This window comes from Pleurodeles waltl, chromosome 1_1 (assembly GCF_031143425.1).
Source record: "Pleurodeles waltl isolate 20211129_DDA chromosome 1_1, aPleWal1.hap1.20221129, whole genome shotgun sequence".
Lineage (NCBI taxonomy): Eukaryota > Metazoa > Chordata > Amphibia > Caudata > Salamandridae > Pleurodeles > Pleurodeles waltl.
Window position 1 is genome coordinate 110471167 of NC_090436.1, and position 18060 is coordinate 110489226.

General features: G+C 43.0%; 1 protein-coding gene across 1 annotated transcript in view; it reads left to right on the forward strand.

Annotated features, from left to right (window-relative positions):
* Positions 1-18060, forward strand: part of PIK3C3 (phosphatidylinositol 3-kinase catalytic subunit type 3) — a 699052-nt gene that overhangs the window by 385475 nt on the left and 295517 nt on the right. The window contains exon 13 of the mRNA XM_069218786.1: positions 4532-4599. Coding sequence (XP_069074887.1) covers positions 4532-4599 — 68 coding nt within the window. The remainder of the gene's footprint in view (positions 1-4531; positions 4600-18060) is intronic.

Consider the following 18060-nt stretch of genomic DNA (forward strand, 5'->3'; position numbering starts at 1 on the left):
CCCTTGTGACGCCACAGTGGCATCTTAATTTGGTCTTCACTTTCCACATTGGCACACTATTCAAGCCTAAGCACTGAGGCCCACAACGTCTCATGACTTTATTGACTGTATTTCTTGTCACAGTGACTTTGACTTGTTGCATGAGTGAATTCCAAGCGGACTTATTGCTTAATGTTGTGACTGCTTTTCACATTGGCCAATCAATCAGTCTTTCAACGTTCTTTGCCATGCTTCATCACCCAAAAGAGGAGAACTCTTCTGGCTACTCCCAAAGGCCAAGACTGCTACTACTGTGTTACCATGCTGTGAGATCCTGTCCTTGACATCATTTAGGCTGTCGGGTGGGTGTCAGTATGCAGGTACATGAAGCAGTACGGCCGTGAGAGCCAGGTCCAACCAGAAGGCCATTTTGATCATTTGGTCAAACATGAATTTTTAATCTAGCCATTTCACAGACCCACCACCTTGGCAGGTACTTCTTTGGCATCTATTCTGAAGGTGAGGAATCTCTATTTACATATATCCATTAGAAGAACATGTTTCTTCCCTATGGTAACACTCTTTCTGGGAGGTTCCTCTGTGGTTCCTCTATCAAGTCACAGATTCCTCACTGCCCTCTAAACCGCTCCGTTCCGTGGCATGGTCTCCTTTCCAATCTTAAAAGGTCTGGGTCTAGGCCTCTGCACACTGATTATTGTTCGGTTCCACACTCAAGGGCGTAGAGAGAGAGTCAAGAAAGAAATTGACTTCAGGGCAGAGAGGTTACACTTATATTCAGCTTTGTTTGTCACTTCTGAGATGGAATGAAGTTGCAGCGAAGCCGCAATACGGCAACTACTAGCACTTCTTCCAGATTTAGTCTGGCACCTGGAGATATTCTAAAGATGATTAATTTGCAGTTATATAGATTATCCACCAGAAGGAGTGTTACCAAAGGTAAGTTACTGGCTCATTAGGCAAATATGGCCTTAAAGTGGGCTCAGATGATCTTGGATCAGAGTAAAAGTAGTGTAGGGTTCAGAATTGGGATTGGGGAGGCTATCCCTATAGTGGACCCCATTCATAGCTGTTGGAGAAGCTCTGTTCATCACCACTGTGTCTCTGAGGGTTGTATTTATGATGGTGGATCCATGGTAGCAGGTCTTTACAGGGAGAGGGGGAGGAAATGTGATTTAGCAGTGCTTGGTCAACTGTTTAACTAGGGGGTGTAATTGCTAAGCTTTTTCTGTGGGGAGGAGGGTGTCCTGGCCTAGAGTGTTTAGTTTTTTGTCATTGGTGAAAGTGGCAAAGTGTGATCATATATAAGTTTGCTGATATGTGGATTGTCTGACTGTAAGAAATTGGGTTAGTGGTTGAGGGGGTAAAACCCTACTCAAGCAGCAACCATAATCCTTGTCAGGGTCAAGTCAGAAGCAAACCCCAAATTAACCTCTGCTCAACCCGCTGGTATCTTGGCACAGACCAGTCAGGCTTAACTTAGAGATAATGCGTAAAGTATGTGTGCAGCACTTCAAACAGTAATTACGTGAAAACACAGCACAAGAAGACTCCCACTCCAAATAAAAAACAAAAAAAATAGAGTAACCTTTTTTAAAAAAAAATAAAACCAGATCAAAACAACAAAATTCCAATGAGTATGAATGGAAATATTGAAGTTTAAAGATTTCAGTGAGTATAGTGCCAAAAAACACAAAGTGCCAACTCAGGTTATCTGATCGTGCCAGGCCAACCGTAGAGGAACACGGATGGTTACAAGGCCCAAGTTAGGCCCACTGACTCAGTACCTTATTCCTGACTGCAAAAAGATGTGGAGTCCAGCGCTGAGGATGCATTGCAGAGGCGATGAGAGGTGCAGGAGAGGAGATGCGTTGCGCAGCAGCAGTGTCAGGGTGATGCGAAGTGCGATGCAATGTCCGTATTTGGAGATGTATCATGCATGGCAGGTTCCGATGGGTTGTGTTGGGCGAGGCTATGGCCTTGCGTGGAGATGCATCATGCAGCTGCGGTTCCAATGCAAAGTCCTTGCGTCGGGGAAGTCTGCACAGCAGGGCCAAAGCGTTGGTTCTGAGGGTGTTGCGTGCGGTAGCAAAGGCGATGCTCCAGTACTGTGGAGATGCCATGCCACGGAGGAGATACGTCATTTCTGCTGAATCCACAAATGGTCTGGCAGAAAACATTCAGGCTGACTTTCGAGGGTCCAGGACTACAGTGGCACCACTTGGGAGGGCAGGACTCACAGATGTCAGAGCCAGGTGCTGGGTTCATGTTGGTTGGAGCTTGTTCTGTCCCTGTCGCTTATGACCAGGAGGCTACCCAACTAGCCCTTGGAGTCACTCTGGGATCCTGGGTTTAGCGATGCAGGTCCAGTCCTTCTCCCTCTGGCAAAAAGGAAGCAATGTAACATCATTACAGTGGGCAGCATTCTTTTAGGGCAGCAGTCCAACAGAGTCACAGACCTTTTAGCTGCACAGATCTCCTTGTTTGTGGCATAGTCCATAGGTCCAGAAGTATATTGAAGAGTTGGATCTAAGGGTTCTGAAGTTTGTACCGAGTGCTACCTTTTGCAGGAGAGGAAACTTCGAGAGGTTTGCATTGCCTTCCTGCCTGTTCTGGGCCTTGCTTGCCTGGGATCACAAAAGACTAGTAACAAACTCTTTGTTAGTGCTCAGGCAGAGCCTTTATGATGTGCAAATGTGGTAGGTGACCTTGTTAAGTCAAAATGGTCAGTCCTGCCAACATAAATCTTCCATTTGTTTCACAGTATCAGAGCAATACACAACGATAAAATACCAGCTACACCTAGTCATGTGACCCAGGAACAGGTTGCAGGCACCAAATGCTTAGGAAAATAAAATGATAACTTTCTAAAAGGTGTAATTTTCTGAACTGTGACTAAATAACGGACTTTACTATTAAAGAAAGCATCTAGACACCAAATTCAAACTGCCAACCTGCTCCCTATTGAATGTTACAGCTTATTAAATGTAACAAGGTAACTCCAAAGTTATCCTGCGAGAAAGGCAGGCCCTGTAGTAGTAAAAAAATAAATGTAGGAGTTTTTCCCCGACATGTAAAACTTAAATGTACATGTCCTATATTTTAGATATACCGCACCCTGCTCTGTAGGCTTTTCAGGGCCTGCCCTAGGGGTGACATGTATTGAAACTAAAGGTTTGGCCCTGGCAAAATGTTTATTTTCCTAGGTTGAAATGGTAGTCTAAAACTGAACATACAGGCTGCAATGGCAGGCTTGAGACTGGTTTAAATGGCTACTTAAATGGGTGGCACGATGAGTACTGCAACCCTACTAGTAACATTTAATCTACAGGCCCTAGGTACATATAGTACACTTTACTAGAGATTTACAAGTAGTTTAACTGTGTCAATTGGGTGTAAGCAAATTCTATCATGTTTAAACTTGAGAGAACAAGCACTTTAGCACTGGCTAGTAATCCTCAAGGTCAACAGAAAAGGGTTCAGAAACTAGAAGGGTGAAGGCAAAACGTTTGGGGGATTACCCTGTAGAAAGGGCCAAGTCCAACACTGACCATCAAAGATGAGTGGTCCAATTTTAGGTTTACTGCTTTGGCTGTGCTTGTGAAGTCTTTTGTATTAAAAAAAAAATAATAATAATAACTTAAAAGGGGCTTGGAGCCCGCCCAATACTTTCCTAAACTTATCATTCATTCATTCCAACGTCGCTCAAATTTACTTGTTTCTCATTGACCAGCACTTTGTTTGCTTTCACTTCCTGCTCTGCTTTTGCTGTCACATGGAGGTTGAACAAGTACAAATTTCGGTCACTAGCATTGGCAACTGGGCAGTGTCCTTCTGCTGGCTACTCACTCGCCAGGTACTTTAAAAAAAAAATGTTTTACAATTCCGAGCAGTCACTCCATATGAGTGCATGTTATTGCCGTATTTCTGCACCTTAGTTGGTACAAGCATGACCAAAGGTATTGCAGTGCTTATATGAGCGCCACTTACATTTCAGAGGGACACTTATCAAGGCCATAGTTTATACACCCCTTTCTCTCACATTCAAGGCATTCTCCTCTGTCTCAGCTGCCTCCTTAAGCCCTGGTTTCCTCCACCATTGCTGCTCCTACACCCCCAATCCTATGTGCATAAAGTCTGGCCTAACACCTTCCCTCTTCACCCCACCACACCCTCACTGACAAGGCATGAAACATTTCTAAGCCTCCTCCTGGAATGTAGATAAAATGCCTGGACCATGTATTTCTGGGTACGTGCAATAATTCCCATTCCAAAGGAAACACTCAAGATTGTCACAATTTGGCATGGGGATGCTGGTGGCAGTTAGAGATTCCTGTAGCCTGGTATCCCTGCTTGGATTCTGATGATCTCGTATTGCTGACTTTTCAGTGTTGTGGACAGAGAATAGGTGCAAAACTCTACATTACTTGCTAAAGTTTGGCTATACTTTAAAGAAACAGTTAATTTGCAGGATAATCAAAGCAGTAATACATGTGTGCGATTTTTCATTATTTTTTTTTCTGATTTCTCGCAGCAAGACCTTTGCACCTTTTTGATCTCCAGGGCTTGCAAGAATTCTACTTTGGCCAACTACTTATACTGGTAAGTTTGAGTACCTTCTGGCACTGGCCTGGGATTTAATTGTGATACCTAAAATAATACCTCTGTGGACTATGGCCTTATCATTGTGTAAATGGTATTGTAAGGCAAAAAAAAATCAGCTGTAGGCTTTCCTGAAGCTTGGAAAGAAAGTATTGAAATAAGAAAATACCATCCATGTTGTACTATGGTATGCAATTTTTTAGTGTATATAATTCCTCTTTCAGCACCTTTATTTATTACTCTTTGTGAGGAATTGGGTTGTTGGTTGACTGGGTTGGGAGCCCTGGTCAGACAACAGCCACAAGACCTTGCAGGGTGAACCACAAAATGTCACCAAATTAACATGTGCTTAACCCTGGGTAGCTTAGCTTAAAGGCAAGGTGTAAAGCATTTATGCAGCAAACCAATTTAGAAAAATAGAGTACATTTTTAATACATTCTTTACCACCAAAATGACCAAAAAAACAATCAGTAGAACCGGAGATATAATTTTTAAGGTTTAAGGTTCAAAATAGCGCCTAAAAGATAAACACGCCAATGGCGGACTTCTGGTCACTTTTAACACCACAACCGAGGATCCAGGAGTATACTGAGACCTCTTAGGGGTTCAAAACTCACTCAGGCTGGGTCCAGGCGCGGGTTCAAGTTGGTGGGGGCCTGTTAAAACCCTGTGGCTCAGAACAGGAGGCCAGGAAACTAGACCTTTGAGTCACTTCTGGTAGGCATGGGTGCAGGTGTAGACAGTATAGCAGTTTGGCAGAGTGCACAGCATGGCATAGCAACAGGCAGTCCTCTGAGAGTCCTTCCCCAGGAGAGAACTTAAGTTTGGGTCTGAGAGTCCTGTTTCTTTACCCTGGTACCCTTCACCTAGAAGGTGGGAGAAGTCTCTGCAAAGGTTCTTTGAAGCTCTGGGAGTTTCCTGCCTCTCCTACCCTGGCTTCAAGCTGCCTGCAGTGATAATACAGGGTTGTTGCGCCTATTATGGGAAGACAGGGCATATCCTATTCAGGTGCAGATGGGGCTGTTCTCAGTTCTGAGACCCAACCACCCCCCACCCCTTCCCCCTCCAGCCTTCCCAAATCAGTCCAGTTATTGGCCCATTGAGGCACATTTAATCCTACTATTGTGTGACTACCTGGGAGGAATTCACAAAGTCTGTCAGCTATACCCAGTCATGTGACCCAAGACAGGTTGGAAGCCCAAAGGGCTAAGCGCAGACAAATGGCAAATTTCTAAAAGTGGCCTTTTCAAAATTGTAATGAAAAATCAGAATTTATCATTGAAGAGGGTTTATCATTTCAGTCCCATAGGTAACAAACATTATTATATATATATATATATAATATATATATATATATATATATATATATATATATATATATATATATATATATATATAATATATCCACCTCCTCTCAATTAGGAATTACAGCTTATTAAATGTAATAAGGAATCCCCAGTGTGTCCTCCTATGGTAGGGGTAGGCCTCTTAGTAGTGAAAAACAAATGTAAGAGTTTTTCACTACCAGGAAGTGTAAAACCTACAAGGACATATCCAACCTTTTAATTACACAGCACCCTACCCTATGGGCTACCCCCACTGGTAGTCCTAAGGCCAACAAAAACAAATTGAACAAAAAAGTAGAGGAAAAAGGCAAAACGTTTGAGGGTGACCCTGCAGAGAGGGCCAGATCCAACACTCTTCTGCCTAATAATTACAGAAAGAGTGCAGTGATCCTCACTTCATCATTTGTTTTGTTGATCCATTGTGTGTATTATTGTGTGTAATTTAACCAGAATACACTTTAAACCACACAATAAATGTCTCTTGGTGCTGTCACAGGTGTATTTATTTAATAACCGTGGTCTTGAGAGGTTCTACAAAAGAACTGTCTTGCCACTGAACGAAAACCTAAACCCCAATCACAACATCAATAATAACCCTTCATTCAAGAGTAGTCATGGACAAACATGTTTGAAATACTGTAAAGCAATCAAATTAAAGTTTTAGTTTTGCCTTAGACACCATCTTCACATTTGTAAGAGGAATAGTTATATTTGTTCCCCTTCATGGGATCTGCATTGATAATCACAACCGGTAAATAGCCCTGCCCGTGTGCAGCTATCTCTGGGCACTTTTTCCACAGTTGCATTTGGTTTAACATCTTCACCATACTTTGGAAAACCCACCAAGTACATGAGACACAGATGCATAATTTAGCAGCCTAAAAAGGCTGTATTGCAAATTCCATTAACTTACTTTAAAGGCTGTGAACATACATTAAGTCCTGAAACGTCATGTGAAAGACAAAAATGTGTCATCTTAAAAAGATCCTTCACGAGCCCTTTTTATTTTCTTTTACAGTGAATAAAACTGAAGAACAGGACAATGTAATTCTGTAGACTGCAGCTATGTTAGAGTTTAAATGGACACTACACCTTTAAAAGCACATCGACTTCCAGTTTATCATCATGCTCTGTAGCTGGAATTTACCTCAGTTCTTTATTATGGCTCCTGCTGAAAGGATCTTGAGGCACTGAGTTTAGTCTTTTGAAGCTTTTTTCCTCAAAACGTTTCAGAAGTGATCTAAAATTGATTCACTTAGTGTCATTTAGGATTGAGAGTATTCTTTCATTTTTTCCTTACATAAAAATATCCTTTTTCTCAAAAATGCTATCTTTAAAAAAAAAAAAAATGTCCAGAATGTGGCAGAAAAACACCTAAAGGAGATACCCATTAGATCTGTCTCCTATGCGTACTTGAAGTTCACAACCCTAGATGTCATCATTGCAGCTCCCTATCTAAGTGCAGTTTAAGAGAACGTGAAAAGATTCACTTGGCGGCCAAGAAGGGCAAAAGCCGCAGGGATCCCTTTATAGGAAAATATCTGAGGGGTGAAGAGAGACTGCTCCCCTTACCAGTGCTCCTTTATTACTCTCTAAGAAGGGAGATCCAAAAGGAGAAGTCTGACAGAGGTGGAGCCAAAAGGAGAAGTCACAGTGCAAAACTACATTACTTTTTAACATCCAGGACAACAAGTAGAGGTACAGCAAACTTGCTGTCCGTCTTGGGCCAGTTCATTGACGTCAATACACTCTAATGCCACAGTGGAAAAGATGACTGAGTGGCTTACTAGAATGAAGGCACAACAATTTCCCTCTGAGGCAGAGTCGGAATATTCCAGAGATTATTTAGACTGGCTTCTCCCGCTCTTATACTAGACTCGCTGTCTCCTTCGACAACAACATCTCCTCCGCCTCACCTTCCTCAGTTAGCTATGATGCATTCTTTGCACTGGTTATTCCTATGGAGCTTTCTACAACTAGAGCTCCTTCAAGGTTTCTACAAGCCCCTTAACCCGCATCTGCAACCTTCAGACATCAGCATAGATGTTCCAGGTCTCCATCCTGTCATTCCAAACATCTTTATAGGTTTACGTCAAAGTGAACCCATATCGTTCCAGATCAAGACGATCCAGCTGTTCACATTCGATGTAGATGGAATTTCACCTCCCAATCATGAGCATCAAGGACTTATAACTCGTCATCTTCTACAGGAAGATACTCTTCTACACTGGCAGACTCCCATCTAGCAAAGATTTCTCCTGTGGACACAGTAATACTTTTCGAAAAGTCCTCATAAGAGGGGCAAACAAATCGAATATTCCTGATCCAGATGCAAAATCCTCCACTTCATTTATTCATTAAGTCTTACACCAATGTTCTGTCTCAAGATCATTTATTACCATGGGTTCCTGGTCTCATTCAACCTGCAATAAAACTGTTATTACTACAGCCTCTGTCAAGACTGCTCCCTTTTGCCTTGAGAAATACAGGCCTCCCAGGTTTCATTGATACTCTACATGAATCCCTCTCCCAATTCCATCAGTGCGTCAGCTGCATGCAAACTTGACACAAGTGCTGTTTCGTCTACAGTGCCTCCGGACAGAGCTAAAACCTGGATTCGGTGAGAAAGAAAGTATGTGCCAAATCTTCCACTACTATGAAATCAGTGAGTGCCACTGCACTCTCAAAGTCGTAAACAGGTCGCTCTAGGACTCTCAAGAACAGTTCAATGACGACCTATCAAGAACCTATGTGAGAACTTCGAAGAGAACCTAAACAAGGGTATGATGCTAGCCAATCAAGTTATCAGTGCTGTGACATACACATCTCCTCTTGTAGCCCATGAACACTGCCATGACCTGTCCCTACACCATTATTCCTGGCTAAGACTCACAAATCTCAAACCTGAAGCACAGCACAGAATTTTGAACCTACCTTTTTGGTGAAACACATTATTTAGCTCAAAAAGTCAATGATGGGATGTCTCAAATAAAATAATTACTGAGGTTTACAGTGGGAAGTGACCATTACCAGTACTAAGTCCTCCTTTTCTGCCTGAAGTCTAAACTTAGGACCTTTTCAAAATGCATGGTGGGTTTTGCAGCACGTCTCAGCAAATTGAAGGTTTTCGTCTACCTCTACCTAGACAATTGGCTAATGTAGGCTTCAGCATATCAGCAAGTGTTCCTTCATTACCAGATTGTGTTTGCCACCTTAACCGATTCGGCCTGCCTGTCAATCACGAAAAAAACCTTTCCACTCTATTACGATCCCTTCATTATCTAGGAACAGTTTTGGATACTGGAAACACAAAAGCCTTTAATTTGAAAGAGAGACAATTGTGTTTACCTTAGAAATGTCACAATCGGAAGAAAACAGCGCATCCAACAGCAAGGCAGGTATTACCGCTTCAAGGTTTTAGTGAGGTCCTTCATCTTCTTACTAGGCACCTGAAAATGAGACCTCTGGAACAATGTCTGGAGGATCAGTGGGACCAGCTCTCAGGCAAACAGGAAGACAAATTATCTCTGACACCACATGCAAAGCATTCGCCCAGTTGGTGGTGTCTTCCAGAGAAGAAGATAAGGAATGAGCTTACTTATCTGAGTTAAGGATTTCTTGGAAGGCACTAAGACGTTTTCCCTATCTGAAAGCCTTCTGCTCCCTGGAAATTTAATATTGTCGTTTCTCATCTCATAAGCCCTCCATTTGAGTCTATATGCAAGTCTTCTTTACATCTTTCCTGAAAACTGCTTACCTGGTTGATCTAACGTCTGCCCACAGGGTAATGGAGATAAAAGCTCTGTTTAAACAGGTTTTCATAATAATGGTCACATCAGTCAAATCATTGCTTATGATGGATACTTCTAACCACATCATTTAGAATACCCCCAGGCACCAGATTGGATCCTGAATATTTTTCAGCATAGCCTCTATGCTCCAATAGGAGGTGTCTTGCTGATTCATGTTGACTCTGCTCCACCCTAGAAGTGCCGACTAATGCCATAAATATGCACCACCTATGTGCACTGACATCAGTACCTTTCTTCCGTTGCCTTTGTATGCAGATCTGAAGCTAGTTCCGCTTTTTTTCTTGCCAGTTGACAAACTTTCTTTTCTTTTTTATAACTTGCTTTTTATTGTTTTTCACAAAGGACACTATGAACACCACCACCACATTACAGCCATTGATGTTAAAATGCACAAGCCATCATATAATTTGATAAAGCCAAGTTTGTGTTCCAGCACCAAAACCTTCGCATTATGCATCCCATGTGTTATGATACTTGCGTAGGAAGTCATGCGCCCTATAAACTGTTTGCTCAGTGTCAGCACAAATGTCCATTCCACATGACCTTTGCTTGAGTCCATGGGGGATCGGATACAATGTAGTATCTGGCAGTATCATGTTTAGCCACCAGCAGGCCCATTGCACAATGAGGTGAACACCTGCACCATCCACAGTCTTGTGTTACACCCCCACTATAGCATGTTAAAAGGTCAGTGGGTATCTCGCTTTGCTATGTAAAGTGATCTATTTCATGTCCTAGTAATTAACTATTCTTGGTCTTGTCTATCCCTGTTTCTTCTGGCAGCAGGCGTCATTCCTCCTACCTATGTGTCAGAGCTTGGTAGGACTGTAATATGTGCTGTAGAAATATTTAAATTGGATAGTTCTTAGTTTGACTGATATGGTTAGGCCTCTGACTGCTATCTTCTCTTTCATCCACTTGTCATTGTCCATGAGGCCAATATCTGGTTGCCATTTCTCTCTTGAGTGGACCATGTGGTCTGGCCTCGTTATCACTAGAGATTTGTATTTATGTAATATTCCCTCCTTTTCGAGTGGGTCCATTGCTTTTTTCATTGTTATTTTGGGCTCGAACGGGTTGAATTATAAGGCATTTCACAATAAATGCATATGGATGGGAGTGCGTGTCAGAGTTACAAGTAGCAGAAAAATTGGGATGGATGTAACTTAAACCCACCTGATGAAAGAATATGTTTAATCACTCCTGTCCCCACACACACACACACACATCTTCAACCTTTGAAATGCCAGTCAAGTCCCATGGTTTGAACCAGGTAAGACACTGACACGTGGGGTAGCCAAGTGCCTTTCACTGGGGAGGGTCCCTTGTGACCCTCTTAAACCACCTAATGTACCTCAGTGCTTGCTACCAACAGGTTAAGGGAGCTCTGGTGGGCTTTGGAATCCCCTTAAGCTCTGAGGTACCATTTTTGATTGCACCCATGGGCCTAGTTTTCAAGAAGTCACAGTTTATGTTGGGTTTTGAAGCTCCCAATGTATCAAGTCACTTATGACCACCGACTGTGAGGCACAATAATACAAGCAGAGGTCTGGTATCTGTAGCTCTCTGTGGGAAATTAGGTTACTGGTTGAGGGGGGTGAAACCCTAATCAAGCAGCAACCACAGTGTGTATCAGAGTGAAACACAAGCCAACTCCACATTAACCTGTTCCTAACCGTCGGGTAGCTTGGCACAAAGCAGTCCGGCTTAGCTTAGAGGCAATATATAAGGTTTTTATGCAGCACTTCAAACAGTAATAAAGTGGCACTTCAAACAGTAATAAAGTGGCACTTCAAACAGTAATAAAGTGGCACTTCAAACAGTAATATAATGGCACTTCGAACAGTAATAAAGTGAAAACACAACACAAGAAAATCCCACGCTAATTTAAAACAATAGAATACAATTTTGTAAATAATTTGACATCAAAACGACAAAAATCAAATCATTAGAACTGGAAATGTGAATTTTTTAAGATTTACGTGAAAATAGTGGCCAGAAACACAAAGTGCCAACCTTGGATATTTGATCATGCCGCAGCAGGTCAGAGTCACAAGTTCAGGCCGATTACAATGGAGCGCTGGCCGGACACAGGGACCGGGTTAGGCCCTCTGAATAAGAGTACCTTAAATCCTGGGTGCGGTTCTTTGCGTGATCCAACATTGGGGATACATCACAAAGCAGCGGTTATGATGAGCTGGGAGGCTGCAATGCGAGGTCATCGTAGAGAATGCCATCAAGGGGCTTGCGATGCTAAGGCCTGCGTTGAGGATGCACCGCACTGTGCCAGTTCGAGGAAACTGCAGGCTCCGATGCCCAGTCCTGTGTCAGGAATGCATTGTGTAGCAGCAGTTCAAAAGTGGAGCTGCGAGAAGATGCGTTGCACTGCATTGGTTCTGCCCACTGGAACTCAGCTGGGCTAGCAGAGCATCTTCAGGTCCAAGTGTGAGGTGGCACCACTTGGAGGAATAGACTCACAGCAGACTGAGTCTAGGTACTGGGTTTAGGATGGATGGATCTTGTTCTGTCCCTGAGGCTTCTAATCAGGAGGCCAGCCAGCTGGCTCTTGGAGTCACTCTGGTGGTCCTGGGTTCAAGATGCAGGTCCAGTTCTTCACGCATTCAGTTCAAAGTGGGGCAGTGTCCAGCTCCGCCCACATCCTGCCGGTTGATGGCATGTAATCCCTCTATTGTGAGGCTATCTGGTAGGAATAAACAAAGTCCAACTGCAACCAGTCATGTCACTCAGGAACAGGTTGCAGGCAGCAAATTGTTAAGGCAGGAAAATTCCAACTTTCTAAAAGTGGCATTTTCAAAATTGTAAAATTAAACACTTTGAATTCACTGCCTTTTGTATTGGTTTTGACTAATATCTCTCGGATCCATCCTGGCACAGACAAAAGTTATTCACAGCTCAACAAGAAGTTTTTCCACTGGCTGAACACCTATGTAGGAATTCCATTTTCAATTTTGCATGAGATAATTACGGTCAGGAGAGTTAGTTAGGTGGGCTATGACCTGAAGACCTTTGAAGGAGATTGGGAAATATCATCAGCTTTGACGCTTTGCCCCCTTTCAAACTCCAGGATTGGGTTGTACCCTATTGGTTCCTTTTATAGATGTTTCACACTTTCCATTAGTAGCCATGTTCCTCCTGAGCCTCGCAAAGCCACATCAACTCAATTCCAGAGTTTTGGGGCTTCCTGTAACCCTACTTAGAATCGTTTTACCCCATTGGATAACATGAGAAAAGTGGACTGATTAACTTCTACCTTTAACATCACCACATCATCCACCACTGGTAAGAGGTTCATCTCAAAAGCACCCAACTGTAATAGGCTCACTTTTAATCTCATTAGTTGGAACATTGCCGGCCTAAGACAAAATTCTGGTGATATGCTATCCTTTTATGGATTTGTTGTGTAATTATAACATTATTGCATTGCAAGAAACATGGGATACATCTTGTACTTTTTACTTAGATGGATATGAGTTCTAGGGGGACCCAGCAACTAGTTTGCATCATGGAACAGCGGGGGTCGAGTGGCTTACTGCTATTGATAGGATTGGCCCCTATACATAACACTGAAGCAATTTCATCTGGTCCTCCGAATCTTCAAACTATCTCACTTCGGTTTATGACTATATATAATCCCTCTCCCCAGGTGGATTTTTTATCCTTTGTCCAGATAATTGAGAATTTATCAACCGAATATCATGTTAGCACCCCCGGGGAGCATTTTATAATGGACGACTTTAATGTTTACCTGTTTGTCACACTACACTACTGAGGAAATCCTACCTTTGAGTCACTTGGAGCATGCACAAGCTGGTGACTGTTTTAGCGACTTGTTTTGCAGGATAAATCTAGTTAGCTCTGAAACTTCTTAGCAAGAATGAATTTGCTATCCTATCATCAAAGTTTCTAGGGAGAAATTGCGCTGCTACTATAGTCTACCATGTTGTGTCTGGGGCTCTGTTTTCTTTAATTGAAAGTATCAAAGTGTTACCAATGGTTAATAGTAAAAATTATCCTATTTGTCTCTTTTTTGCCATAAGGGAGGGATTGTATGGACCCTGTCATTAAGGATCCAAAGGCAATCATTGCAGCAGACAGCGGAAGAAGGATACACTGGACGGGTGTGGTCCTTGAAAACTTTTTTTCAGCTCTTCTGAATTGTTGGTCTGATTTTGACACTTACGTTGTGAATCTACATCTGGTGTCATGATTAGGGGTACTTTTGGGAATACACCTAAAACAACTACATTTCTTCTGACTAAGGGTCCAGCAAGGCCCATATCCAACTCCTCAAGATGGTTTGACCAGTCCTGTCCCAAAGCTAGTATTAATCTGCATTTGGCACTGAATAGTTGAATGAGAGGCAGAGATATAGTAACCGCTAATAGGAGGGCATATAAGAACATTTCAAAAGAGAGACAATGAATCAAAAACTGCACCGCAGGACGAACTTTGGCTTGCTTGCACCATGAGAAATAGTTCTGTTTTCTGGTAAGTTATTAACAGTCCCTTTTTGAAAAACTCACATAGTGAAGTTCTAGATTTCACCGAAGGTATGGGTCTCCCACTTAAAGAAGATTTATAGTAGCGATCCCCTAGCCGACATCAATCCTCCCCATATAGAGACCCCTGCCCTTTGTAAATATTTCTTCAAACCTCAGAAGGTGCATTTGGCAATTACCCAGTTAATTAAAAAAATGTGCCTGGGCTTGACGGAGTAACTGCTGATCTGTATATAGCGCTCCCTGAATTATGGGCTTCCTTACTTGCACATATAATGGTCCAAGCGGTAGTTGGGAGTACACCCCAAATGTGGTTGACATTGATCAGCTTATTTATTTTAAAAATTCTACGGTTGCTCCTCACTGCTATTAACCCATCTCTTTAATAGACTTGGTGTTGAAGGTCGTAGGTAGAACCCTATTAAATAGGCTTACAGCTTGTTTGGAGGCCCGGAGTGGGAGCTCTGATAGCCATTATGGAATCAGCTCCATCTCGGCACAACTTGTAGGACACAAAATACAAGAAGCAAGAGATTCGGGGCTAATGACCACAAGCTATTAAAGATTAGCTCTTTTCCCTCTTTAGCAGTGGTATTTGATAACGGCTGCCCTTGAAACCCTCTAATTAAGTGTAAGGGGAACATTTTCAGTAGAACAACCACACAATTTTTAGCTTTGCGAAGCATTTGGGGAAGTCACTGGTTGGTACAATCATTAACCTGTGTGTTGCCAAATGTGTTTCTGTTGTGGCATATGGTAGCAACATATGGGATTATAAAGACCTTACAGGTAGCCAAAACCCATTTCTGTGGGAGTATTCTGGATGTACCATTGAGCATTCCTGCTTATGTGGCCCACCAAGAATTAGGCATACTGTGCTTATCAGATGTCATCGCTGTCTGGCCTTTGTTGAAATGGTTGACCATCTGAACACGCCTGGAATGTCATCTAAACAGGGTGATTCTTCAAGCCTGTTTGAAAATGGATAACTGCGCAGCTCTTAGATTTATCAAATTTGTTAATGAGTATTTTAGATCGTTTGGGAGTTGGGGACAGGAGAGTTTTTTGACAACTCGGAGTCAGTTGTTAATAAATGCATCATTTGGACCAGAATCAATTTAAAATTTTGGAAGGTTTCACTCAGAGGAAAGGGAAAATTAACAAAACCAACAGTTACAAGTTACCTTTCATGGAAATCATCTCCCCATTGTGAACTATAGTTGTTGTCAGTCATGAATGATTATCATCATAGGCTGTTAACATGCTTTCATTTGGAGTAACCTTTTAGGCTGCGGAATGGAGTTTCATAATCGGGGTCCCTGCGGTTGCAACAACTTATCTCCGCAGGCCGACCTACTTTTTTTTAATGTTCTGTAGGTTTTATGAATGACCACTAAAGGCTTTTATTGTACTTGTTAAATATTTGGGTTTTGATCAGGTTCACTCAGCAATACAATATTTGAACATTTTCTAAGGTGGTTAGATGAAATTCTCGACTGCGTTTTTTTTTTATCAGCTGCGGTGAATAGTGATCGTATTTCTTAGAATAACTCCAGGGCTAGCTAGTTGAAGACTTAATGGCCAGCCCTTTACGGAAGTTGATTCAAGTGGGGGTAAGAAGTTGGCGCATTCAGTAATCCAGGACTTGAGGTTGCATGCTGCGGTGTAGGCGTTGTCAGTGGGTGGCAGGGGTGATTTGACAAGGGTCGTGGAGAGTTGTTCATCGGTGATTTCGTTCCATTTCATGTGGGAGGCCATGGGGATGCAGAGGGGTCTGTTGGGTGTGGTGATGGCGAATTATAGGCAGTGATGGTTGGTCCAGTCCGGGATGAAGATGTCCTTGATGGTAATCTGGTTGCTTGAGGTAAAAATGGGGTCTAATGTGTGTCCTGCTGTGTGCTTGGGCGCAGTGACCATTTGTCTGAGGCTCAGGGTGGCGAGATGTTTGAGTAGGGAAGAGGTGCTTCTGTCGTTGCGGAGGTGGAAATTCAAGTCGCCACGGAGGAGTAATCAGTGGACGCCAGGGTGACCTCAGACCATGTCTGTATTGAAAAGTAGACCAAATAAACGTTGGCCTACTGTTGCCTGGACCCAGCAAAGAGTGGCTGCACCAAAACTGGACAGCACCTGCTGCTCTTTGGACTGGTAAAGAGAGGATTGTGTCTGTGGTGCCCTCCTTGAGGCAAGGTCGTGATAAAGCCTCAGTCAGAGGAACTGACTTCAATATTCAGTTGGCTGGTGACCTTTTACAGCTACAGTGTACACAAAAGCTGAATAAACCTGTCTTGGTGAGTTTGTACCAAAAAGTCCTGACCTCTGATGGTTGTCAATGTTTTCAAACAAATCTGACTAGTAGCAAGCTTATCACTCTGTGAGGTTTCACAATCATACCATATAATAAACCGCTCTCCTCACACTCTTTCCACACATACAAGGCAGTTTCCTCAATAGTTTCACCCCTTTCGAGGTATCACTAGGGGCTTCGCCTTCAGGCAGCATCAAGGCCCACCTCCCGTCCAACAGGCACCTAAGTCCTTTCGGGGTCTGGCTCCACATCAGCCTTCAGGAGTTGTGGGACATTCACTTGGCTTTAAAGGCCTTCCTTCTGTCTATCAAGGGGAGGCTGGTGCAATTCCTCACAGACAACACCAGAGCCATGTGGTATTGCAACAAGAAGGGCTTGGGTGGGGCCGTAGACTCTCTTCTAGAGGAACTTCCACCTCAGAACTCAACTGCCTCGGCAGGGTATCTCCCTGATTGTACCCCCCCTGCTGGGATCTTCAAATGAGAGCAGAAAAACTCAGCCAACAATGTCTGGCAGATCACGAATGGCAGCTACTTCCGGAGATGGCGTACAGTGTCTTCCAGTGATGGGGAGGGCCTTTGCTCGATTTTTTTTTTTTTTGCCACTGCCAAAAGCATGCAGTGTCAGTACATTTGCTCATTAGAGTTTCCAAGAAAGCTCTCAGAGACACATTCCTCCTAGAGTGGAGCACATGACTCCTACATGCCTTCCCACCACTACTTCTGCCACAGGTCCTGATGAAGTTGAAGAATGATCAGGCCCTTGTCATCCTAGTGGTCCCAGATTGAAACAAGAGAGTGTGGTACCAGAACTTCTGAACGTGAACATCTGTCCTCCGATCAGGCTGCTCCTTTGGGAGGACTTTCTGTCAGAGCAGCAGGTCATGGTCTTTCACCTAGTCCTTTGCAATCTATATCTCCATGCATGGAGATGGAGCAGCAACAGTTGACTTAATTCGATTTACTTTCCGAAGTAGTGGATGACATCCTGTCAGCCAGGTGGTGTTCTAATTGTTTTCTGTTTACACCAGATGCTGGAACAAGTTTGTGGCTTGATGTGGCACCTGTAACACTAACCTATTGCAAGCTAAACTGCGGATCAGTTATTGTTTGCTCTGTCTTTGGCCCAGCAAGGACTTGCAGTGGGCAGAGTTAAAGTTTATTTCTCAGCCCTTTCTGCCCTTGTGTGTTTACTAAACAAACCGTCTTTGGTCTTTGTTCAATTCATCTTTTGTGATGCATTTTCTGAAAGGTTTGATCCACATGTTTCCCCCTAAACCTTTTGTGATGCCACAGTAGGATCTTAATTTGGTCCTTATTTGTGTACTTCTTTTGAGCTGTTGCACAGTTGTTTCCTACATCTCTTGTACCTGTATCTCATTATTATAACCTCAGCTCATCACATGAGTGAGTTTGCAGCTCTGTCAGTCCAGCTGCCGTACAACACCTTCTTTCTGGACAAAGTTGTTCTGAGGACT